The 26,184-nt window shown below is 42.1% G+C and overlaps 1 protein-coding gene across 1 annotated transcript in view; it reads left to right on the top strand.

The window, feature by feature from the left end:
* Positions 1-20,044, top strand: part of PRMT8 (protein arginine methyltransferase 8) — a 168,832-nt gene extending 148,788 nt beyond the window's left edge. Inside the window, exons 8-10 of the mRNA XM_006891302.1 lie at positions 19-169; positions 16,099-16,220; positions 19,167-20,044. Of these exons, the coding sequence (XP_006891364.1) occupies positions 19-169; positions 16,099-16,220; positions 19,167-19,250 (357 nt within the window). The 3' untranslated portion in view covers positions 19,251-20,044. The remainder of the gene's footprint in view (positions 1-18; positions 170-16,098; positions 16,221-19,166) is intronic.
* Positions 20,045-26,184: the final 6,140 nt, after the last annotated feature.

Here is a 26,184-nt window from a genome sequence, read left to right as displayed (position 1 = left end):
CTCTCCCCTGGGCTGCAGGAAGTAGACATTTACACAGTGAAGACAGAAGAGCTGTCATTCACATCCGCGTTCTGCCTGCAGATACAGCGCAATGACTATGTCCATGCCTTGGTCACCTATTTTAATATTGAATTTACCAAGTGCCACAAGAAAATGGGGTTTTCCACAGGTGAGATGCTCCTTGATTTTGTAATCACTCTTCTCTCTTCACATGGGCCGGATGCTCTGTGGGAGGGGACTGGGCCGGATCTTGCTGGAGTCAAGATTCAGGGGGATTAGCCAGGGACCTAGTAATAAGCCAGGAGAACACTCTCTGTCTTTCTGTGTCTCTGTCTGTCTTTATCTCTTCAGCCAAAGAAGGAAGTACAAAAAGCATGGTTTGAGCTAAGAGTGTGTTTGTTATGAGAAGGAGGAAGGAAGTTGAAATTAGAATGGACTTTTTAAAGACTTCAAATATATACTTGTTCTTTTGATTTATGCTTACTGAATGGATTCTATGTCCCAGACCCTACAGGAGAGTATGAAAAGTTTAAGAAAAATCTCCTATTTTCACTGCTATGCATTGAGTTCAGGACTCAATGCATCTTTGAAAACCAAACCAAAGCCAACCCACTGCTATTGAGTCAGTTATGACTCATGGTGACCCGACCTTGGGTTTCTGAGGCTGTAATCTCAATGCAAGCAGGGTGCCTCAGCAGGATGCCAGCATCTGCTGGGTTTGAAGTGCTAGCCTTCTGGTTAGTAGCTCAATATAACAAGCTATTACACTGGGATCCCTTAACGTATCTTTTTATTGTTGTTGCTATCATGTGCCTTTGAGTTAACTATGACAGGTAGCGATCCTACGAACACCAAATCTGAACCTTGCCACATCCTGTGTCATCCTCCCGGTCTCAAAGAAGCTCGAGCCATTAGTACAATCTCTGTGTCAATCCATCTTGTTGAGGGTCTTCCTCTCTTTCTCTTTTGAAATCACCTTTCCCAGCAAGATATCCTTTGCTAAGGACTGGTCCTGCCTACAACGTGTTCAAAGTATGTGAGATGAAGTCTCATCATCCTTGTCTTTAAGGAGCTGGCTGGTTGCACTTCTGCAAAAACAGACTTGTTTGTTCATTTGGCAGTCTAGGATATTTGATATTGTCAACATTATAATTAAAAAGTATTGATTTTTCTGCGGTCCTCCTTAATGCATTCCAACTTTGAAATGTGTAAGAAGCAATCATAAATACTATGGTTGGATCAGGCCCATGAAGTTCTTGCTCTTTAGAGTTTTGGAGAATGCCTTGACAGCAGATTTCCCAAACGCAAGGCATCTTTTGATTTCTCGACTGCTACTACCACAGGTATTGACTGTGAAATCAAGAAAAATGAAATTGTTGGCAATTTCAACCTTTTCTTTATCATGATGTCACCTGTTGGCTCAGCAGTGAAGAGTTTTGCTTTCTTGATCTTAAGAAGTAATCCATATTGAAGACTTTTATATTTCTCGGTAAGTATATCAAGTTGTCTTCACTTTCAGAAACAAGATTGACTGAAAGATGTCCATATTTGTTCTCATTCAAAAAAATAAGATGATACAACAGACTGTGGGAATTATTATTAGACAATATAATTAATACCACATGCAGGTAAAATCTTGCTGAAGATTGTTCAGAAGCAGCTGGAACAGTACATTGACAGAAATCAGCTTGAAGCCAGAAGTTCAAGTTGGCTTCAGAAAAGACCATAGAATAAGGAATATCACTGCTAGTGGCAGATGGATCCTGACTGAGAAAGCAAATACTAGAAAGATATTCACTTGCATTTAATTGACTATGCAAAGGTCTTGGACTGTGCAGATCATAACAAGTTATGGATAATATTGAGAAGAATTGGGATCCCTGAACACTTAATTGTTCTCATAGGAAATTTATACATAGACCACCAAGTTGTCTGGATAGAATAAGGAAACGCTGCATGTTTAAAAATTAGAAATGGTGTACAACAGGACTGTAGTCTTTCTCCCTACCTATTTAATCTGTATGCTGAACAAATTAATTGAGAATTTGAACTTTATGAAGAAGAATGTGGTATCAGGCAGGATTGGAAAAAGAATTCATCAACAACCTGTATTATGAAGATGACACAATCTTACTTTCAATGTCTTTTAGTGGACTGCAGATTAGTCTCTTTGACTCATTCCAGCAATGTCCATACATGTTCCTGTGAAGGAACAATGAAGGTTATGCATCACAATGTCAAAGATCCTGGGCCTAAACTGGTGTGTGAGCATGCTCTTCTCTCCTGTTTCAATTTGAGCATTAGGCCATCCCCCTTTGCACAGAATCCCAGAAATCTAACCTCTGACAAGATATTCTGAGGTCCTGTAGTCTTTTTATTTCCATGGTTTAGTCCAGCAGTTCTCTAAGTAAAGTTGCAGATTGGTAGCATTAATGCCATCTTGGTTAGAAATTAAAATTCTCTGGTCCCAACCCAGACCCAGGGAGCTCAAGTGGCATAATCCATAGGGAGTTAAATGTTGACCAAAAAGCCTGGAGGCTCCTCCAGTTCAAATCCACCAGTAGCTGCTTGGGAGAAAGATGGGCAGTCTCTTCCCTTTGCACTTTATTGTTGTTAGGTGCCATCAAGTCGACTATGCCTCATGGCAACCCTATGAACAACCAATACGAACCTTGTCTTCTTCTGTCTGTGCCATTCTCATGATCCCTGTCCTGCTCAAGCCCATTGTGGTAGTTGCTGTATCAATCCATGAATTATTTTGGTGTTGGCAAAGAGTTGTTGTTGTTGTGTGCTGTTGAGTCAGAACCACCCCAAGTTGACCCTCCAGTGGGTTTTCAGAGGCAGTTAATCACAGGGGAGGAGATTGCCTGTCCTTCTCCTGCAGAGCTGCTGGCGGATTAGAACTGCCTACTTTTGGGATGGAAGCACACTTACCACTAGGCCACCAGAGCTCCCTCGGCAAATAGTATTGAATAAATATACCACGGACTGACAAAAGAACAAACAGATCTGTCTTGAAGGAAGTGAAACCAGCGTGCTTCTTAGAGGCAAGAATGGTGAAATTTCATCTCACTTACTTAACGCATGTTATCAGGAGGGATCCATCGTTGGTGAGAGACATCATGCTTTGTGGTTTACAGTCTTAGAAGCCAGCAGAGGGCATAAGTTGAAACCAACTTGGCCACAGTGATTTTAATCTTGACCCACATGAGAAATTCTGAAATGGGGCAACCATCTGTTTCAACGGATCTTCCAGGTGATTCTGATACAAACTCAGATCAGAGAACTAACAAAGACTTAAAAATAAGACTGCCCAGAATTTGGTTGGGAATTTGACATAAAATGATTCCTTTTGGAAAGGCAGTTCTGCCTCCTAATTAAACTATATTCTCTTGTGGTCCTGCGCTATAATGATCTCAACTAGGTAGAAACCAGTGGAAAGAAAAGCAATTGTTTTAGCTGCTTTTCCAGATATCTTGGGAAGGCAGGGTGGGATTTACTGTGGACATGTGAGAGATTCCCTTCCTTAATAGTGTGAGTTTGACAGGGAGCTATCTATGAAGACCCTCTGTAATCTAACCACCAACCACTCATAGAGTTTCCCCTTTTTGTCTTTAAGAACTTCAGCTGCATGGGATTAATCATTATCCTTGACTTATTATTGGACCATGCAGAGTTGACTTTTTCTAAAATTTCTAAATTGTAAAATACAGTGGTTTTTACTTATTTGGTTATTTAGTAAATTAAGAACTTTTTGTCGGTATAAATATCATTTATTGTTGTTTTGTACTGTTAAATCGGAATCAACCCTGTGAGCAGTTTTTCAGAAGTAGTTAATCACATGGGAGGAGATTGTCCATCCTTCTCCCATGGAGTGGCTGGTGGATTACTAATAATAATATTTGTTGATCGATTGATATGATTTACTTATCAATATCATGAATACCTATCAACTTACCACCTAACTCAATAATTAAAATGTAGACAGCGCAGTTATTATTATCTAGATTGTGAAAAAAAATAACTGCAAGTAAACTTATTATTATTTCTTAGACTGAATACATTAAGGAGCTCTGGTTGTGCAGTCCATGGTGAGTTGTGCAGTGAACCCAAATGGGGTACTTTTCTGCCTGTTTGAATCCACCAGTGACTTTTTTTGGAAGAAAGATGGGCAATCTCCTTCTGTACGATTTACCGCCATTGAAAATCTGCTAGAGGTTTTGATTCAAGGGCAGGAGAGTGAGTCAGTACATCCAGTGATAAAAAAAATGAAAATTATTGTTAACTAGAAATGAAAATTGTTAATGAGAAGTATAATCTGAATAACTAAAATGTAAGTGAATCAATCCATATTGACACAATAAGTCTCTGTGAGTTAAACCACCTTTTAAGTGACCCAAACAAAACTCAGACTCACTGCCTTCCAGTGATTTTCCATGTAGTTTCCAAAGCTTTAACTCACAATGCAAAGAAATTGTCCGTCTTTCTCTTGCAGAGCAACTGAGGGATTCAAATGGCCCAAAACACATGGCCTTTGGGTTAGCAGTGCAATCCACTCTTGGGATCTCCCCACTAGCATCTCCCTCAGTGACTAAGCTGCTATAATATCCTTGCATTTACCCAAATGGTTTACCCCGTCCCATCCTCCTGGAGCTCCTGCAAATAAACATTCTCTTGGATTTCGTGTTTCTTGATCCCTGCCAATTTTTTTTTAATTATCACTTGTCTCTGCCAAAATGATTTATGATTTAGTCTCACCTGGTTTTGAACTTTAAGTAAAGTGTCTCTTGCTCCGTGACCACCCCCTCCCCAACTCCCTGTAGACTGTCCTGGCTCAGCTCCGAAGCATTAGTACCTGACTCCGGGGTCCACTCAAAAGCATATCACGTATTGCACAGCTTGAAAATGATCTCCCTAAATGGCACTGGCGCCTGCAGCTCCAGGCAGAAACCGTCCCAAATGGGCCCAGGCACCAGGGGGCCAGGCCAAGTCAGTCATCGGGCACAGCTGCATCCCTATTCTTCCGTAAGGGCTGGGGTGCTGGGTAGGAGTAGGTAAGGAGCTGGGAACTCTGGGATGGCTGTGCTATTTCATCCAGGAGAGCTGTGTGCTGGGTGGAAGGGCACTGGCCTGAGCAGCAGCAGGCCTGGGTTTGAATCCTGGTTCTGTGAGGAATGAGTAAGATGACCTGGAACAAGCTGTTTTCTAGAGCTTAGCCTCTTCCTGTGTGAAATAACAGGGCTATGCCTAGATTACTTGATAGGCTTTTTCTACTTTGACATCCTGAAACACTGGGTCATTTTCTAAAGTCACAGAAGCTTTTGGAATTTCCAATGTCTCACAAAGCTTGTGACTGTGTTGTTGTTTGTTATGATGTGCTGTCTAGTTGTCTGCCACTCCTAGGGGCCCTATGCACAAGAGGCTCTGAATCCTGCTCTATCCTGATCCAATCTCACCATTTCTGAAACACCTGCTCCCATAACACTAGTCATTGTGTCAATCCATCTTATCCAGAGTCTTCCTCTCCTGCACCGACCTTCCACCCTTTCAAGCATGGTGTTCTTCTTCAAGGGATGGTCTCTCTTGTCTTGTGACTGTGTACAGTGTACTAAATTTTAATATTATTAACTCCATCTTTGTAGCTAGAAAAATTATTAAATCACAGAAGTACCTACCAATCATTTAGCCACTTAGAAGTGAAACAGAAATCTACCTTTTCCAAAAACACCAGGGAAAAGAATATTGTGAATAACTCATTTTGTTTTCCTCCTGAATCCCTCTAACCCCTACCCTGCCCTTGATTGTAGCTCTCATAGAACTTCTGTGCCATTTGCCTGAGTATCTTCTCATTGAGGTGGTGGAATCTGCATGAAGCAAGGTTATTGGTTACTGCTCCAAAAATTTAGAACCATTTCAGCTTGAGTAAATGATCAATAATGAATGACTGGATGAATGAATGAATACTTGAACTTACACTTGGAATGCTGTGGGCAATACTGACCATGCTCAATTAAAATATAGAGCAAGAGCTGACTGTAATCTAGAGTCCAGAAACTGATGGGGAGGGAGCTCAAGGAAGGGGTAAAAAGAGAGGCTGGCAGGTGGGTTAGACAAACGAGAATAGGACAATGTCTTCAGACAATGGAAACTGAAGGCCATCTCTTGATGGTTATAGATTGGAGCTGGGAGGAGAAGGAAAGGGATGTTCACTGATGAGTAGAATTTTAGTTTCATCCAAGATCATTTGTTGAGTGCTCACTGTGGCGTAAAGCTCCAATATGGATATTTTAGACCACTGGAGTGAGACAGTAGATCTTTGCAGGCTAAAGCCATAATTTATGGCGGAGGGGGGGGGGGAAACAAAGGCCTAGCGGCAAGAAGATGTACTGCAATCCTGAAAGCACTTAGCTTGAAGCCACCAACTGCTCCACGAGAAGCATGGGCAGTTTCCTTCTCTGCGATTAACTGCCTCTGAAGACCCGCCAGAGGGTCAACTATTGGTCAGTTCTGACCGTACAGTACACAACAGCAACAACAACATTACATGATGGTGAAGTAACTATTGCCTTAAAACAACATTACAGAGGCTGCTTAAAGTAACAGGGAAGGGCTTTATTGAAGGATCAGGGTGGCCCAGATCAAGAGGATGCCCAGATTCACAGTGACAAAGGCCACCCTGCCAGACACTGAAGAAGGATACATTTTTAAATAGTTGGATCAGAAACTAAACATTATTAATGCAAAATTCATAACTGACTTAATAATCACAATCAAGGGGATTGAATGCTAGTAGCAAGAGTTTTATCAGAATAGATGGGTAAGATATAAATGGGATTACATGATTGGCTGAAGATATATGGTATTACGTTTATTACAGGATCACCCTCAGGGTGGTGGTGGGGCAAGTTGTTCTAATATACCCTTTTAGTAAGATTGCCTCCTCAACATACTCACTTCTAGGAGTCCATTATAAAGATTTACTAACGATGCTGTGTGTCAAGACCCTGCAGGCACAAGCTATTATGTCTCACATGCGTTTGACTATAGTGCAAAGGGCCTTTGCAAATAGATTTTGGTATCTTGTACCTGCCAGACCTCAGAGAAAAAAGAATGTCTTCCTTAAGGAGTGTGATTAGGTTAGCATCCAGGTTGAAGGAACTGCTGTTAGGAAAGACAACTTCTAAAATCCAGCGTGAATTCCAGACTCATGTCAAGATTTTACAATAGAGTTAAAGGTTCCAGGTTAAGACTTTTCTATTTACAAACACCAAGTGCCTCTGAATGGAAACTCTTATACACTACCTAAAACTATGGGTATACTATGTTATAGGTAGTTGTATTATGTACCATGTAGTTAAAACTGACTCAGAGATGATCCTCCAGTGGGTTCTCAGAGGTTGTAAATTGTACATGAGGAGATTGCCCATCTTTCTTCCACAGAGCAACTGGTAAATTTGATCCAGCCTTTGGATTGACAGTATAACTTCTTACCACTAGGCCATTAGAGCTTGTTATAGACAAGGTGATCATATAATTTATCTTTCAATAAAGGACAGCTTTGATAATGAAAGGGACACCTGTGAATAACTATGCCAATGCATGCATCAAAAACGTAACAAACTCATCGTTGTCAAGACAGAATTAACTCATAGTTGACCCTTCACTGGATTTCTCAAGCTGTAACTTTTACAAGAGGAAATTACTCATCTTTCTCCTGAGAACCTGCTTTTGTATTTGGCCTCCTGGAGAGGCATGCCCTTTGGGTTAGCAACACAACTATCTATGGACTAGGCCAGTGGAGCTCCCTAATATATGTTATTTGTGGGGTGGGAGAAAAATCCCAGATTAAAACATATTCTACAGAGACTCTTTTTTAAGTTTTAAACAGAATCAAGACAAAAACAATCATCTTGGAGGATGGAACCATCATCATGTAACTGAAGAAGTTCACCAAACCATAGCCATGACTTTCATACATATAGTAGAGAACAAAGAAAATCTGGACAGGATTATGATTGACAGCATGTCCAGGTTATCGTCATCAAAGGTATGGGTACAGAAGTCAGGAAAAGTTCATGATTGGCATAAATAAGTAAGTGCAATTTTAAAAAAAAGGTTATGGATTGGTTGTACATATTACAAATGCAACAAAAGAGGACAAGATCAAAGAATAAATATACTACAAAGTGTGTGTTGGATAGACTTTGGACTCGATCCCAGGTCTATTTTTTTATAATTAAATGTTGTTTCCATTATATCTACCAAGAGATGCTAGATGTGGAAAACTGGCATTGTGCAGATATTTCAACTGTATCTGCATCAAGTTGGAGAAGATGGAAAAATAACTTTTGACAAGTCTCTAACTCTCTAAACCACCCACAATTACGGAATTGTGCACTTAGCATTAAAATCTCAGAATTATAACATATTTCTTCTGGACAACTTTGTGCTTCCAAGATGAAGGACCAGGATTAGTAAATCTAGCTTAGACATTTAGTCCATGGCTTGTGGACTCAGAATGTGGAAACGATTGAATAATTCCCTTAATGTCATATGCAAGTAAAATTTTGCTCAAAGTAACAACAGCAGCAGCAACAACAAATGGTTACAGCAGTACATCAACAAAGCCAGATTCAGAAAAAGATACAGAATGAGAGAGGTCATTGCTGCTGTGAGATGGATCTTGGTGGAAATCAGAGCGTAACAAAAGACGATTGCCTGTATTTTCTTTTTTAATTGTTATTTTTAACGAAACTTTGCAGAAAAGTTGGATTTTCATTCATTCATTGTTGCACATTTTCTCCCCTTCCCCAATTCACTTAAAAAAAAAAAAGATCCATTCATTGTTGCACAATTTCCTTTCTCCTCCCCACCTCTCCCCAAGTCTGCTTTGCAAATGGACCTCTTATTCTGGACTTCTGTTATACAAATTATGCCTACTTATATATTACTTTTAAACAGTTTTTTCTTCATCTGTTCCAGTGCAGTCTTCATTGTCTATCCAATCTTTTCAAGCCCCATGTCAGTCCTGTGTTAGAACAGTGGTTTTATGCAGTATTTGTCCTTTCATGGCCTGTATTTTATTGGCTATGCATCCCCTCTCTTCGCTAAAACACCACTACCATTGAGTTTAGTCCAACTTAGAGTGACATTTCATCAAGTTTCTGAAGCTGGCAGTCTTTACAAGAAGAGACTGCCTAACTTTATACCTCAGAGATGCTTTTGGGTTGGAAATGCTCACCTTTTGGTCAGCAGCTCAACATATTATATACTATCTCCTTACACTTCAACATAAAGAAAACAAAAATCTTCCCAGTTGGGCCAATACATAACAGCATGGTTGTTGTTATTGCTGTTACATGCCTTTGAGTTGCCTGGGATTCATAGCAACCCCATGTACAACAGCCCTAAACTCTGCCCTGTCCTGTGCCAATCTCACTATCTCTGATACACCCACCCCTATTACCCTAGTCACTGAATCAATCCATCTCATTGACAGTTTCCTCCCCTGTACTTTCCCTCTACCCTCCCAAACATGATGTCCCTCTCCAAGGACTGGTCCCTACTTGCAACATGTCTAAATTATGTCAGACAAAGCTTCAGAATCATTGCCTCCAAGGAGCAGCCTAGCCTCACCCTCTCCAGGACAAACCTGTTTGTTTTCTTAGCAGTCCCTGGTATATTCGACACTCTTCTCCAACACCACAACTCAAAGGCATCAATTCTCCTTCTATCATCCCTAGTCATTATCCAACTCTCTGATGCATAGCAAGTTATTGCAAAGACTATGGCATGTATCAGACACACCTTAGTCTCCAGACTGATATCGTTGCACTTCAGTACTTTGGAGAGGTCCCTAACAGCAGACTTTCCCACGGCAATGCGCCTTTTAATTTCCTGGCTGCTGGTGCCAAGACTGTTGACTGTGGAACCAAGCAAACTAAAGCTGTGTACAATCTCAATCTCTTCACCATCCATCCTGATGCTGCCAATTGGCCCAGTGGTGAGACGATAGAAGTTGCCAAAAGTTGGCTGTCCTTGAATCCACAATCAATGCCCATGGGAACATCAGTCAGGAAACCAAATAAATTATTACATTAAGCAAATTTGCTGCAAAAGACCCTTTTAAAGGGTTAAAAAAGAAAGATATCACTTTGATGACTGATGTGCACCTGACCCAAGCCATGGTATTTTCAGTTACCACTCCATACATGTGAAAGTTGCACATGAATGAAGAAGATGGAAGAAGAATAGATGCTTTTGGATTATAGTGTTGGTTGTTTTTGCTGTTAGGTTTCATAAAGTACAACTCATAGTCACCCGATATACAATAGTTCTGGACCTTATCCCATCCTGTGCCAGCCTCACAATCTCTGGCACACTGAAGCCCATGCCTGCACTCACTGTTCAGCTGACCTGGTTAAGAGTCATCTTCTCCTTCACCATCCCTCCACCTTAAGAAGCATGATGTCACTCTCCAAAGAACAGCCTCTCCTATCAACATACCCAAAGTATGTGAGACGAAGCTTTATCATCTTTGCCTACATAAAGCACTCTGGTCGTGCTTTCTCCAAGATGTATCTGTTCTTTTGGTAGTTTATGGTATATTCAGTACAGTTCTGCAACACTATAGCTCATAGACCTCAAGTCTTCTTCTGTCATCCTTATCCATTGTCCAGCTCTCAGATGCATAGCAAGTGATTGGAAAGACGCTGGCCTAAATAAAGTGTCCATTAGTCCTCAGAAATGATGGTTCTTCGATGATTTAGACTGAAGACTTTCCCAGTGGGTCTAAGTAAGAGAAAATAGTTGACAATTTCAATCTTTTCTTCATCTACTGTGATGTTGCCTATTGGTCCAGTGGTAAGAATTTTTGTTTTCTTGATATAGAGATGTAATCCATATTGGAGGCTGTATTCTTTGATCTGTAACAAGTGCTTCAAGTCCTCCTCACTTTCTGTGAGCAAGATTGTGTCATCTGTGTAATGCAGGTTATTGATGAGTCTTCCTCCAATCCTGATTCCACATTCTTCTTCATAGAGTCCAGCTTCTTTAATAATTTATTCAGTATACAGATTAAATAGTTATGGAGAAAAGATACAACCCTGATGCATGCCAGAAAATACTCTGAATATTTTACTAGACGGTTGAGGATCTAAAACAAAGAGAAATAATGCTGAAATAAAAGAGCTGAACAGATCATTTAAAAGGGCAGCTTGAGAAGACAAAGCAAAGTATTGTAATGTGCAGAGTACAATACAAAGTACTGTAATTGTGCAGAGAGTAAAAAGGGAAGAACTCACTTGGCATCTCTCAAACTGAGAGAACTGAAAAACACATTTAAGCCTCAAGATGCTTTAGGAAATATGTTGAATGTTCCAGGAAGTATCAAAAGAAGATGGATGGAATACACAGAGTCAGGAAATATCATACAAACAAGAGCCAATAGTAGTGAAGAAAGAAGTTGAAGCTTCACTGAAGGCATTGGCAATAAAATGAGGCTCCGGGAACCAATGGGATACCAATTGACATGTTTTAGCCAACAGAGACAGCCCTGGATGCACTCACCAGTCTATGCCAGAAAATTTGGGGGACACCTATCTGACTGACTGAATAGGAGAGATCCATATTTGTTCTCATTCCCAAGAAAGATGATCCAACTTAATGTGGAAACTATAGAACAATATCATTAATATCTCATGCAAGCAAAATACTGCTGACGATCATTCAAAAATGGCTAGAGCAGTATATAGATAGAGAACTGCCAGAAGTTCAAGTAGGATTTAGAAGAGGCTGTTCACACCAGGAATATCATTGCTTATTTCAGATGAATCCTGGATGAAAGTACAGAATACTAAAAGAATGTCTTTTTGTGTCTTATTGATTAAGCAAAGTCATATGACTGCATTTTAACAAGTTATGGACAACATTGAGGAGAACAGGAATTCCAGAACACTTAATTGTGCTCGTATGAAACCTGTACCTAGAACAAGAGGCTGTTGTGCGAACAGAGCAAGGGAACACTACATGGTTTGAAATTATGAAAGATGTGTATCTGAGTGTTGTTGTCAAGGTGTAAATGAAAAAGAAAAACACTCTTAATGACTATTAATGGTGCGGGCAAAGAATATTAAATACATTAGAGACTGCCTGAAGAAAGGACACATCTTTTTGTTTGCTTTATTTTTTTTAAAAAAATTCATTCTTTCTATTTTTAAATTTTATACTGGTGTACTTATGAAGTTCGAATATGTTGTTTTTTACACTGATTTTCCCCTATTTCCTTAACCCACCCCTTCCTTCACCCATCAACCCTGTGTGACCCTGTGATTACCGCCCCCTCCACCCATCCTCACCTCCTCTGCTCTCTCCCTCGCCCCTTAGATTCTCATACACGTTTGCTAGGTATCTATTTCTACAATAATGGTCTTATAAAGTATTAGGAAAAAATCTCTCTTGGAAGTACAGCCACTATACTCCTCAGAGGTGAGGATGGAGAGATTCTGATTCACATACTTAGGATATGTTATCAGGAGAGAGCAGACTCAAGGGAAGGACGCCAGACTCCTTACAGTAGAGGGATCAGTGAAAAAGAAGAATGGTCTTAATGAAATGAATTGAAAGTATGGCTGCCACAGGGGGCTCAAACATAGGATGGCACAGGGCTGAGCAGTGCTGGGCTCTGTTGCACGTAAAGTTGCTGTGGATCAAAACGGATTCCATGGCACTTATCATCATAATAACAGCACCAGGATTGAAATGAGGTGATTGATGAGGGTTAGTTCTTAGCCTTTGACAATGACCCAAAACTGACCCTGCATTGTTTTTCTCGAGGCTGTACATCAAGTGGGAAAGAATTACCCATCTTACCTTTACACCCCCAGGAACTGCTGATAGATTCAAACAGCCAGAGAAGTATGGTCTTTGAATTAACAGCAAAACCCTCTATCTATCAAGGGAAAACACCACTTTCCTCTAACTTAGTCTTTGCAATTGTGCGCTATGCATCAAAGAGCTGGACAGTGACTAGGGATGATAGAAAGAGAATTGATGCCTTTGGGTCTGTGGTTCTGGAGAAAAGCGTTGCATATACCATGGACTGCTCGGGAAACAAACAGATTGATCCTGGAGAGGGTGAAACCAGACTGCTCCTTGGAGGCAATGATTCTAAAGCTTTGTCTGACATACGTTGGGCATGTAGCATAGAGGGACCAGTCATTGGATAGGAACATCATGTTTGGGAGAGTGGAGGGACAGTGCAAGAGAGCAAGCCCCTCAATGAGATGCATCGATTCAGTGATTGGGGTAATGGTAGCAAGTATGTTAGAGAGAGTGAGGTTGGAATAAGATAGAGCAGGGTTTAAGGCTCTTGTACATAGTGTAGCTATGAGTTGCAAGTGACTCGATGGCACATAACACAACAACAAGGCTGGCATCTCTTTCAGGGTCTCCTTAAGAGGCAGAACTCCTGGAACTGGTGACCAGTAAATGTGAGCCCACCTACTCTCTGAGAGTCTCATAAGGATCTGATTAGGTGACAGAAGGAAGCAGCTTGAGTCCTCTTGCCTGCAGGTCTTTAAGAATAGGAGAGACACCTGTCTGTGCTGGTGTAGGAGGAAGTGGGTGTGAGAGTGCTGTCAGTCATGCACTGACATTCTCTGTGCATACCAGAGACTCTCTTGACAATTTATTTAGATGTAGTTGGCAGGAAGGGTGCTGGGAGCAGGTGGATTTTGTTTGTAGACAGCAGTGTGCCTTAGAGGCCAGGAAGGCCTGGTGGGTTTGGGAATCCAGGGTTGGAGAAACACAGATTGCGTGTTCATTATCCTCCTCCCTTCCAAATGCACAGGCTGCACTTTCTCTCCGTGACCTTGAGCTTTCATTGATTTCCCAAATGCTCACATTGAAGGCTACATGAGTCTTTATCCAAACCACTGACACTCGATCAAGCTAGTTCATCACAAAGGGCAATGAGAAAGGCAGACTGTTCAATTTTTTACCACCATTTAAGAAGGAGGTTGAAAAGTGTTTGAGATCACCAGATCCAACATAGTGCATGACAAAATCTATAAATGAATGTAATGTGAACCCTCTGGGAGTGGACCATGAATAGCTCATATGATTATGAAACATCTTTTCTTGTGAATGTTTCTATGAAACATTCTTCCTTGTGACTGTAAAATCTGCTTTCTAGGAAGGACCAATGAACTTGGGAGCAGTAAAACACAGGCTTTAGTTCTGCCATCAAAGCCACATATAACATTTTCCGTGTGATAACTTTTTTAATTGATTTGCTCACAATGTTCATATACATTGTGTTTCACACTATTCTTCATTCACATTGTATTTCATGCAATCATGCTCATGTATTATGTTTTATACATACAATCATTCTCATGTATTATGATTTATAAAATTAATCACCATTGGCCCTTGCCCAGGATTACCCTGTCTTTTTGCCTAGGTCCTTCCCATTTACGTTCCCCCCTCCCCAGCCCCAAACTGTGCAGCCCTGTGGCTACATGTGGTTCCATGTGATAAATTTTGAAGTGGTTGAAAGACATTCATTGCATTTCCCTCAAGCATTCTTATCTTAGCATGTGTCCTAGACAGCAGCATTAGTGTCTCTTGCATCCTGGTGGGAGAAAGGTAAGAGCATGAAAGGCCAAGAAGAATTAGCTACGAAACGGGTTGTTTTGCAGTCCATAGATTCCAAAGGCTCCAGGGTAACTGAGCCCATAAGAGCGCTCTCACCATCACTCACTTATCCACCATGGATGCGTCTCCTGGACGCACTGAGGATGTAACTAGACAAGGCTGCCACGGCCCCTGCGCTAATGGAGAGTGGAGTCTCAGAGAGGATTCCTGGAGATTTTAAGCCATGGTGGGGGGGAGGGCGGGAAACTTTTATACTACGGAGTGAAGAACACTGTGATAACCTAAGTCTGGAGTGCTGTGGGAAGCTCCTCACTCAGGCTGGATGGTCAGGAAGTCTTCCCAGGAACATTGACTTTGACTAATGAAAAAAAGAGTCTGGATAATTGTGAAAGGAGCAACCCAATACCACTAAAGAAAGGGCAGGTGTGCCAAAGGGACTGAAGAAATATAGTCAATAGCACATATAAGGGCAAATAGACAAGATAAACTATATGGATGGAAATGGGAACTATAGGAAAAAGTTAGGAAAAGTGTGCTTACAACAAAATGTGCATAAAAAATCAATTTGCTTTATAGACTTTCAATCAAATCACATTTTTTTTAAAAAAAGGAGAAAAAAGTGTTCCAAAGACAGATGGTACCAAGGAAGATGTCTCAAAATGCAGGACACCTGAACAGTTAGCTATAGATTATGCCATTGTACTGAGAGGAGATGGATGGAATAAATAAATTAAAAAAAATACAGAAGGAGGCAAGCATCACTGTGGCTTTGATTCATGCAGGGTGAGTGAACTGTGGACCACCGTTGGGGTTGTGCAGTGGAAAATAATCATGTTCTAGATAGTTCTATATAGTTAGGTGATCCAAGGGCACATGTGAACCATGGCAAACTGGGCCAATCATGCTAGATTTTGTTCCAGAGCACAGATAAATAAACGGGGAAAGGTATTTGTCGGATTGAGGAACAAGTACAAAGAATACTACTGAAACTGGGTAAATAGGTTATTATATAAATAATGTCATTTAAATGGAGGTTGGATGGTCTGCTCTGCAAATCTTTGTCATACCCTGTTGAATTCATTAAAGACAGTAGCATTTGGAGATTCACTTGTGTAGATGAGTTTAGCTGGTGAAAACATTTCCATCACCCACTTCTTGGAATAGACTTCTTGCATGGGGCAGGTTTTCCTTTGACCTCTAGCTGAACTCAGTAATCCTGCAGGACGGTGAATTTGATGGCAAAGTGAGATCTCTGGGGAAGATTGGGGTTTACGTGGGATTTGCAGACAGGCTACGAGAACTGAGCACCTAACTCAGCACATATGTTCAGTAAATGGAAGAGGAAATCCAGAAACTTCTACCTGACTTCCTGGCCTCGCCTTTCTGGAGATAGTCCTTTTTCTGATTTTCCTTCCCTTTTCCCCTGTGCTCCACCCTCAGCTCCTGATGCCCCCTATACCCACTGGAAACAGACTGTCTTCTACTTAGAAGATTACCTCACTGTCCGGAGGGGGGAAGAAATCTATGGGACCATATCCATGAAACCAAATGCCAAAAACGTGGTGAGTGACCCTGGAGGACATTATGCTGAGTGAAATATCTCAGTCACAAAAAGACAAATACAGCATAATACCACTGTTATAAAAGAAGGCTGACATAGGGTTGGGGGGAGACTGAGAAAGATGGGATAAATAATGTATACTGCATCGAAACAAATGAGGAAGAGAACTGTTTAAAAGGGATATATGATTAGCTATTATTGTTATGACAGGAGTCCAGAAAGAAGATAGCATAGTGGAGTGGACTTGGGGAGAGGGATTGAATAACAATGAAAGAATCTTTTTTTTTCTTCTTTTCAAAGAGAAAAGCGAGTTGAGGGGAGGGGTGGGCAGGGAAAAAAGTGCAACAATGAATGAACAGAAATCCAAAGTCTCTGTAAACTTTCATTAAAATAAATTTTTTAAAAAATGTGGTGAGTGTGGGAGTAGCCTCCGTGTGGGCCAGGGTCAGAAAGGGTCATGTTGCTGAGTCTTCCGGAGCTCCTGTGAATGACTCACTTGCCAAGGTTTTTAGTGCCTTGCACACAATTAGGAAGACTGACTGAGGATTCCAGAAGGAATCTGGGTTTGGAGATGCCTGCTAATAATGGATCCTAATCTTGGCCCATCAAAACACATGGGCTAGATTCTCTTGGTCTTCTCTGTACACACTCTACATTAATGACAGCTTCTTAGGTCTTATGTGAGGGACATTGGGTATGGAGGATGTTGCCAGAGGTTTTACCTCTTTTAGCAGGAGCTAGGTCAAGAGAGAACAGGGGGGGGTTTTGTGCCCAGAATGATATCGGCTTCCATCCTTCAGCTGGCCTGGTGGGTTGGAGGCCATGTGATCCCCTCTGAGCAACACACATGGGTGTGGGCATGTGAATTAAAAGACGCTAGAATGCTTTCAGGGTTATGCCTCAGAAGACTCAACCACCCACTTTGTTTTCTCCAAAATGAAATCAGAGGGAACATTTTTCTATTAAAACAGGAAAGATTTTAGTTAGAAATCCAAGAACTTCTTGTGAGAATAATGAAGAACCAGAATAGACTCCTGTAGGCTCTTGAGGGGAACTCTTTAGTTAGAAAATGTTAAGAACACAATATAGCCACTTATGCCTAGTGCTATGAGGAGGAAGTTGGAGGGAGGATTGTGGTGCCGTATCTTAGGTCTGACCCAAAAGAATATGGGGGCGTCTTAGATTGTCTGTTAGGTACAACTGAGGAAGCGAGACTTATGCAAAGAAACCAGAAAACAGATAGAGTTTAGTTTTTATATGTGCCAGGAAGGAAATGACAACACACTTACAGAGAGAACCACACAAGGGTATCATCCAGTGAAAAGACAGTAGGTTGGAACAGTTCTTATTGTTAGGTGCCATCGAAATGAGTGTGACTCATAACAACGTGTTTTCTGGCTTTTTTGCATGAATCTGTTGTTCAGACCTGAGCCCTCCTCTATCCTGTGCTGGTCTCATCTTCTCTAACACACTTAAGCCCGTTGCTGCAGTCACTGTGTTAGTCTATCTTGTTGGGGATCTTCCTCTCTCGCTGACTTTCCATCTTTCCAAGCATGATACGCTTTCCAAGGAGCAGCCTCTCTTAGCAACATGTCCAAAATATGAGAGATGGAGCTTTGTCATCCTTGCTTCCAAGGAGCACTCTGGCTGCACTATCCCCAAAAGACACATTTATTTGTTCTTCTGGAAGTCCCATGGGATTGTCTTTAGGAGCCATCAAATCAGCTCCTACTATGGACTCCAGGAGGAAACCTGGCTTGATTCTGCACTGCCCTCATAACTTGCACTGTGCTTACCTCATTACAGCTGTGTCAGTCCATCTCTTTGAGGGTCTTCCTCATCTTGCTGATCCTCTACTTTTCTGTGCATGATAACCTTCACCAGGAACTGGCCTCTCCTGATAAAACATCCAAAGTATGTCTCATACCCTCCTTCTCAAGAACATTGTGGCAGCACTTTTTTCATGATACATTTATTTGTTCTTTTGGCTGGTTATTGTATATTGAATACTTTTCACTGACACCAAAATACAAAGGCATGAATTCTTTAGTCTTACTTATTTCTGTACTCATAGTCCGACTTTCATATGCATAAGAGGCAGTTGAGAGAAGCCATGGCTTAAGTCAAATATATCTCGGTCTTTAAAGTAGTAGTCTTGCTCTTTAGGATTTGAGAGAAGTCCTTGGAAGTCAATTTGCTCATTGCAATATATATTTTGATTTCTTGACTGTGGGCACTGGTAGGAGATCCAAGCAAAATTAATTCCTTGACAACAATGTGTGGTGTGGCAAGCAGGGTGGGGTGTTAGTGCATGCTGCTGAAGTCTAACTGGTCAGTTAAAATGTTTCTTGGATAGAACAGTTTGCACCTAGATAATAGCACAAAGGCTGGTGGTTCAAATTCATGTGTTAGTGCTTATCTACTACTATAGGATTTAAACAAACGATAACAAGACAAAATGAAAGGGCCTTGTCAGACACTCAGTGTGACTCATGGAGACCCATGTGATCCAGAGAATAACTGCTCTGTAGAGTTGTCTTGGCTGTAATCTTTATTGAAGCTCATCACCAGGCCTTTCTTCTTTGGTGCAAACTGTTCATGCTGCCTGGGGGCCTTGAGATGAAAACCACCGAACATCTTGTTCTATGCAGTGCTACTCCACACACATGAGCTTGCCAGGAATTGAGACAGGTAGGGCATTAACATGGAGAAAGGGGGATATTTTTACCATAGGAAACCATATAGGCATAGTCATGGTTGAGAAAGCCAATTAGAAGCCCAAACTATTGAACGGTTGTGTGATAACATAGAACAAGGACCAGCTATTTTAGAAACCATGTAAAAGGGCAGCTAGGAGAATTGAACAGACACTCTCATGGTAATTATGTGGGCTATCAATTTGACACGACTTCCTACTCAGACCAATGTTCTGACTCTTTCTTTGCAGCGAGACCTCGACTTCACAGTAGACTTGGATTTTAAGGGACAGCTCTGTGAAACATCTGTATCTAATGACTACAAAATGCGTTAGCACACGTGGGAAGTTGCAGAGAGCAAGTGAGGAAAGAAATTCTCACCACGGTCTGCCGTACTTGTTCCAAGGGAAACTGTTTGCAGGACTACACACTTGAAACCTGGAGTTGTAAACTCTGCCTGGAAGATTGATGAACTCACCGGGGCTCCCGGGGGCCCTGCCTCTGGACAGAGAACCTCGGCTCCTGGGCTCTGCCCGGGGAGCCCTTCACAAAGGCTTCGTTACCGCCAACAAAGAAACAACCTTGAGTGTTGTGGCTGGTTCCCCAAGGATGGAAAAGTACACATGTATACCCATTGTCCTCCTTAACTGTGAATCTCTGGATCTTCCAAGTTTTGCATGCTGCAGGCATCTAGGACAGATTGCTTCCACTAGAACCTGGAGACGTAGTGTTTTTGATAGCATAAGCGAGATTACCCATCTGTGTGGTGGTGTGTGCGTGCGCGTGTGTGCCTACAGCATATATATTAGTTTTTACCCATAGCAGGTGTATATGCATGCATATACAGCCCAGTGGGTATACTTATGTGTTTATGCAGAAGGGGTGTGTGTGTGTATGTTGTGTGCGCGCGTGTGTGTAGAATCTATATTACTCTCAGAGGAGATTCTGTTGCTTTTGAATAGGAATTTGTTTTGTGATTAGTTCCCCCCCCTTCCCCTATACCTTCACAGATGTTAAGCAGTTATGAAATGTTCTCTGTACTAGCTCTGGTCTCCTTTTGATTAGACCGTGGCTCTGAACCCTGAGATAGACCACGCACCCTGTGGGCGCTCAATAAATATACTTGAGAGTGAAGCAAGAGGATGTCTCTGCTTTTGGTGCTTTTGATGGGGTGCCCTGGGTGGAAGGAGGGCTCCAAGTAGGAATGAAGTGTCTCTTTCAAAAGGCTGTAGTGGAACGGAAATATCCGGGGAAGTGGTGCTCACACTTGCTCTTTGAAGGGAAGGTCCACCGTAGACGAGCTGTGGAGTCAGGGCTGGCCTGAGGGCTTCATAAGTGCAAACTCCCAGAGGAGTGGGGAGAGGATCTTCCAGCTGAAGTGGGGCCACAGAAGCTAATGCCCACGAAGAAAAGACAGCAAGTAATCAATCCAGACAGGAGCCAAGGTAAGAGCAGGAGGATCTGGGGTGCGGATGGGAAATGTCCTTTGGGGAGGAGGCCACATGCAATCCTTTAACAGACAGATGGTGGCTGCCGAGAGCTGAGAACTGCCTGTCTCAGAAGTTGGTGAATAACCTAAAGTCAAACCAAACAAAAACACTCCACCAGATCTGGCAAAGGATACCTTCTTCTGGTCCTGGAGCTATTCTGTTACCACATTCTGGTTGAGGCTAGAAGTTTTCCTGACAGATTTCTAATGGAGAGCAACAGAATGGTAGGATCATTGAAACAGAGAGCAATCTTACATTAACCCAAGGGAAACAGTCAATACCTCCAAAAAAAAAGGAACACAGCTTTTGTTGAGATGCAAAGAAAATGTGAGATCATTAAGAATGTTTTGGTTTCCTAGTGCTCTTGTAGCAGAAATACCAAAAGTGGTGACTTTGAAGCACAGAAATTTTTTTCCTCGCAGTTCTGAAAGGTAGAAGTCCAAATCAGGATCTCAGCCATGCCAATTTCATTTCTTTTCAAGGGGCTTATTTGTCCTTGATTTCTTGGAGTGTAGATGATCCAGACATGATGTCTTTTGCTCTTCCCAGTGTCTATTTTGTTCTTTATATGATTCAGAAAAGATTAAACTGAGAACATACCCCATACTAATATGACCTCAACTGATAGATTACATTATGTTAGGTTTCATTATGGGTTGTTGTTAGGTGCTGTCGGGTACGACTCATAGAAACCCTATGACTAACAGAACCTGTCCTATCCTGTGCCATCTTCACACTTCCTGACACACAAAAGCCCACTGAAGCAGTCACTGTGTCAAGCCACCTGGTCAAGAATCTTCCTCTCCTTCATCGACCCTCCGCCCTTCCCAGCATAATGTCCTTCTTAAAGGAATAGCAGCTCCTAGCAACATGCCCAAAAGTATGAGAAACAAAGCCTCATCATCTCCAAAGAGCACTCCAGCTGTACCTTCTGAAGACATGTGTGTTTGTTCTTTTAGCCATCCATGAGATGGTCAGTGCTCTTCTCCAGCACCACAGCACAAAGGCATCAATCTGTCATCCTTAATCATTATCCAGCTCTCAGATGCATAGCAAGCAGTCAGAATGACTATGGCCTGAATTAAATGCACCTTAGTGCTCAAACTGACATCACTATCCTCAATAATTTAGAGAGGTCCAAATTCTTTTGTTTATTGTGGAAGGAGATTAAATGTAATTAGGTTATAGGGAGCTCTGGTGGCTTAATGTTAAGGAGTTATCCTGCCAATCCAAATGTACATGGTATAAATCCACCAGCTGTTCTGATGGAGAAAGATGGACAATCTCCTCCCATGTGATTTATTGCCTCTGAAAACTTTCTAGTGGGTAAGTTATGTGTCAATTCTGACTAAATGGTAGACACAAACACAGGTTAGATTGCATTCACAGGTGTAGGGGCTAGGATTCCAGCATGTTTTTGAAGACACGATTCCATTGAAGATAGTAGAACTGATGGAAGCTGGAAGGAGAGAGGATAGAGGAGGCTTGGATGTTTATGATGGAGGAAGGGAGTACCCAAAGAAAAGAACCGAATCCACTGACAACAACTCTTAGATTTTCATAACCTTCTGACAGTTATGTAGTTTATCAACTTCTCCAAAGTCCTAAGAGTCTTCCCTGGAGATATTGCCTGTCCATTTTTCAATTGTGGTGTTTTGGGACCCAGAAAGGGAAGTGGAATTTGTGACCAACTCTGGCCAAGATGTCAAGTCCCTGTTCAATATGTCTTCTACTGCCTTTGATGATTGTTCTAAACCTCAACAAAAGGGTAAAACTCTCTTTATACATATGAAAAAATACATTTTCTACTTTTTGCCTGTGTGTAGTTGACTACACACACATATACACATAGAAGGAACAACAGATATGTTAGAAGAGGAAAGGAGACTTAAGGACATCAGGAAAGGATGAAGGTGTCTCCTGAGACCATTTGAAGAGAATCCATGAATGGGATTTTCATTGTGTGCATCATGGGGTCCCTGGATTCTGCCTATATTCAAAATTCTAATAGGATTCTGCCTAGACAAATCTATACCATACCAGGGAGCCCATTCAGTGGAGTAGAGGATTCCTGCCATGGCCAGCTGGGTAAAACCCTACACTTCCAGGAGCCCAGGGAACTGACATGGATAATGAGCTTCTGGGAGTCCCAGGCACTGAAGACCTGCAAGTATCCCTACTCCTCCTGGACCTAGGCTCGAAAAAAGCACCATTGGAAAGGAAGAGGCCTACCCAGGAGCCTACCCTAGCCCTAGGTTTTCCGCCTTCTGAGACGAGCCAGCCCCAGCCAGCCCTTTGCCTCTCTGCTCTGGGGCTACAGAAGTCAAATCCGGCAGGACTGAAGGAGCAGTCCTGCAGCAGCTTCCTTTCTCCTGCCTTTGGAAAGTCCGGTGGGAATTGTGATTGCTCTCTGCTTCAGTGGAAAATGAGCAATATCTGCTCTGAGCATGTTCTGAATGGAAGTCAGTATATAAGATGAGGTCTCAGCATGACAACAGAGATGCCATAAAGATAACTTCATTTAAGAAACCTTTCTTTCCCTTCAACTCTAGGCTTTTTTTTTTAGACTGTTCAAAATCCAGGAGTGACTTTATTCTCTGTTATTCTGTTCTCTCCTTGGGGCATCTTATCCCTTCTATTCCCAATTCACTTCTTCTCAAACCTGTAGATGCCTCTTTTGTGATATTATTTAAGTCTCTTACCACTGGGCCAAATGACAGCACCATTATGGATGGTGAAGAGATCAAGATTGTTAACAGTTTTAGTTTGCTTGGCTCCACACTCAACACTCTTGGTACCAGCAGCCAGGAAATCAAGAGACAAATTGCATTGGGAAAATCAGCTGTCAGGGACCACTCCTGAGTACTGAGGAGCAACAATGTCAGGCTGGAGACTAAGGTGTGCCTGATCTGGGCCATAGTCTTTGCAATTGTGTGCTATGTGTCAGAGAGATGGACAGTGAGTAGGGATGATAGAAAGATAATTTATGCCTTTGAGCTGTGGTGATGGAGAAGAGTGTTGAATATACCATGGACTATTAGGAGAACAAACAGGTTCATTCTGGAAAGGATGAAGCCAGGATGCTCTTTGGAGGCAAGGATTCTGAAGCTTCATCTGACATACTTTGGGCATGTTACAAGGAGGGACCAGTCCTTGGAGAGGGACATCATGTTTGGGAGGGTGGAGGGACAGTACAAGAGAGGAAGACCCTTTATGAGATGGATTGATTCAGTGATTGGGGTAATAGGAGTAGGTGTGTCAGAGATAGTGAGGTTGGCACAGGATAGAGCAGGGTTTAGGGCTCTTGTACATAGGATCACTATGAGTCACAAGTGACTCGATGACATATAACAGCAACAACAACATACATGGGGCACAATGCAAATTCTGAGGCCTCCTTACATTACAGGTTCCAAGGAGCGAGCAGGGACCAACTTCCTCCTTCTTGTGCTTTCCCCTGAACAGAGATTGGGTGCATGTGGGAGGTGACAGGGCAGGTGATTGCCCCATATACCAGACTTCTTTGCAACCATCGGGCTCCAGTCCTTTCTTCCTGTGCTCCTTGGCATAGGCTGTCATTTCCTTTATTCTCATAAAAGGCAGCCCATAGAAGCCATCACCTTAGATGCTGTGTTAGTTACTGTCAAGATAATTCTATATCATGGCCATCCTATGTGCTGCAATTCAGAACTGCTCCAAGGGTTCTCAAGGCTATAACTTTTCAAAAGTAGATCACCAGCCCTGCCTTGAGCTGCATCTCTGTGGATTTGAACTGCCAGTCTTTCAACTAGTAGTCAAATGATGAACAACTTGCATCATGCAAGAACTTCCTCTTAGATAGAGGTCTCCATAGACTTTATGGGCAGAAATGAGGAACCAGGCTCTCCCCGGTTCCCTGTCCATGCAGCCTTCCTTTCCTCTTGGCATGTTATTTGACATGTCATATCTTGGACCAGCCTGGTCTGAGACCTCAATAGAACATGATGTCGTGTTTGAGCACCATTGAGTCAGAACTGATCCATAGCTGACCCTCCAGTAGGTTTTTCAGAGGCTGCTAATCTCATTGGGGGAGATCGCCTATCCTTTTCCTGAAGAACAGCTGGTTTTGAACCGTGTGTCCCTTCGGGATTACAGTGATCTTTCTTACCACTAGGAGCAAACACTTATTGGATGATTAATAATCTCCAGGCCCTAAACTAGGCATTAAGGATAGAGCAAAGTATTGCCAGACACCGTTACTGCTCCTGGGGTAGTACTGGGCAGACCTGCTCCTGATTAAAAACTTTTACAGAAGAGTCTTCAGCCAGCCTCCTTAATCAATTAAAAAAACCAACAAACCCAAAACCCTAAAAACTCAAGCTCATTGCTTGAGACAGAACGGACCAGCCAGCAGATTTCAGAGGCTGTAAATCACACAGGAGGAGATTGTCCATCTTTCTCCTCAGGATCCGCTGGTGAGTTCGAACCACCAAAGAGGCATAGCCCTTGGATTAGCAGCCTAACTCACTGCAGAACCTGTCGCCCTATCCTCAGCCACCTTGTAAGTAAGCCATAGTTTAAGCCCAACTTTGTAACACACCCTGTATCAGGAGAGCTGGTAAGATGTATTACTTCCTTAGCTTATTTAGCCATTAAACCTAGAAAACAGAAAGAGAAGATGTGCAGCGGTTAAAGAAATTGGCTGCTAATTGAAAGGTCACTGGTTTGAACCCAGCAGATACTCTGGAGAGAAAGAAATGGTGATCTTCTGTTGTAGCCGAGGAAGGCAGACGAGGCATGTCTGTCATGTACTATAGGGTCACTGAGAGTCAGCATGGATTGGATGCCTCACAGTAGTGTATGAATTCCACAGGAAGGCCCCCAGCCTGTCAGTTTTAGAACAGGACAACTCTGAAGGAGGCCCAGCGCCACCTTCTTATATTAGCCATAGGCCATTTCTCACAACTGCAGTACTAAAAGGATTTTATCAATGATTACTTTTAGTTGCTGCTGAGAGGATTGCAACCTATGCTATAGAGTAGAATTATTCCACAGGGTATTTTTGGCTGTAATTTTAATGGAAGAAGATCATCAGGACTTTCCTTCTATGGTATCATTTGTAGATTCACATGGCAAACCATTTGTACCATCTCAGAACATTAAGAGTTTGTGCCATCAGGGACTCACCTAAATTGTTGTTGTGGTTGTTATGTGCCATCAAGACAATTCTGACTCATAGCAACAGCTCTAAACCCTGCTCTATCCTGAACCAGCCTCACTGTCTATGACACACCTACCCCCATTAGCCCAGTCACTGAGTCAATCCATCTCATTGAGGGTCTTCCTCTCTTACACTGTCCCTCCACCCTCTCAAGCATGATGTCCCCTTTCAAGGACTGGTCTCACCTTGAAGCATGCTCAAAGTATGTCAGACAGAGCTTTGAAATCCTTGCTTCCAAGGAGCAGCCTGGTTTCACCCTTTCCAGGATGGACTTGTTTGTTCTCTTAACAGTCCAGGGTATTAGTCAATACTCTTCTTCAACATCACAACTCAAGGGCATCAATTCTTCTTCCATCATCCTTAGTCATTGTCCAGCTCTCTGATGCATAACAAGTAATTGCATAGACCATGGCATGGACCAGGTGCATCTTAGTCTCTAAACTGACATTATTGCCCTTCAGTACTATGGTGAGGTCCCTGACAGCAGATTTTCCTAACAGTTTGTGTTTTGATTTCCTGGATGCTGGTACCACGAGTGTTCAGCCAAGCAAGCTGAAGCTGTTAACGATCTCAATCTCT

This window comes from Elephantulus edwardii, unplaced genomic scaffold, assembly GCF_000299155.1.
Source record: "Elephantulus edwardii isolate Elephantulus edwardi_28Jun2011 unplaced genomic scaffold, EleEdw1.0 scaffold00096, whole genome shotgun sequence".
NCBI lineage: Eukaryota > Metazoa > Chordata > Mammalia > Macroscelidea > Macroscelididae > Elephantulus > Elephantulus edwardii.
This window is presented reverse-complemented; position numbering and strand designations above follow the sequence as displayed.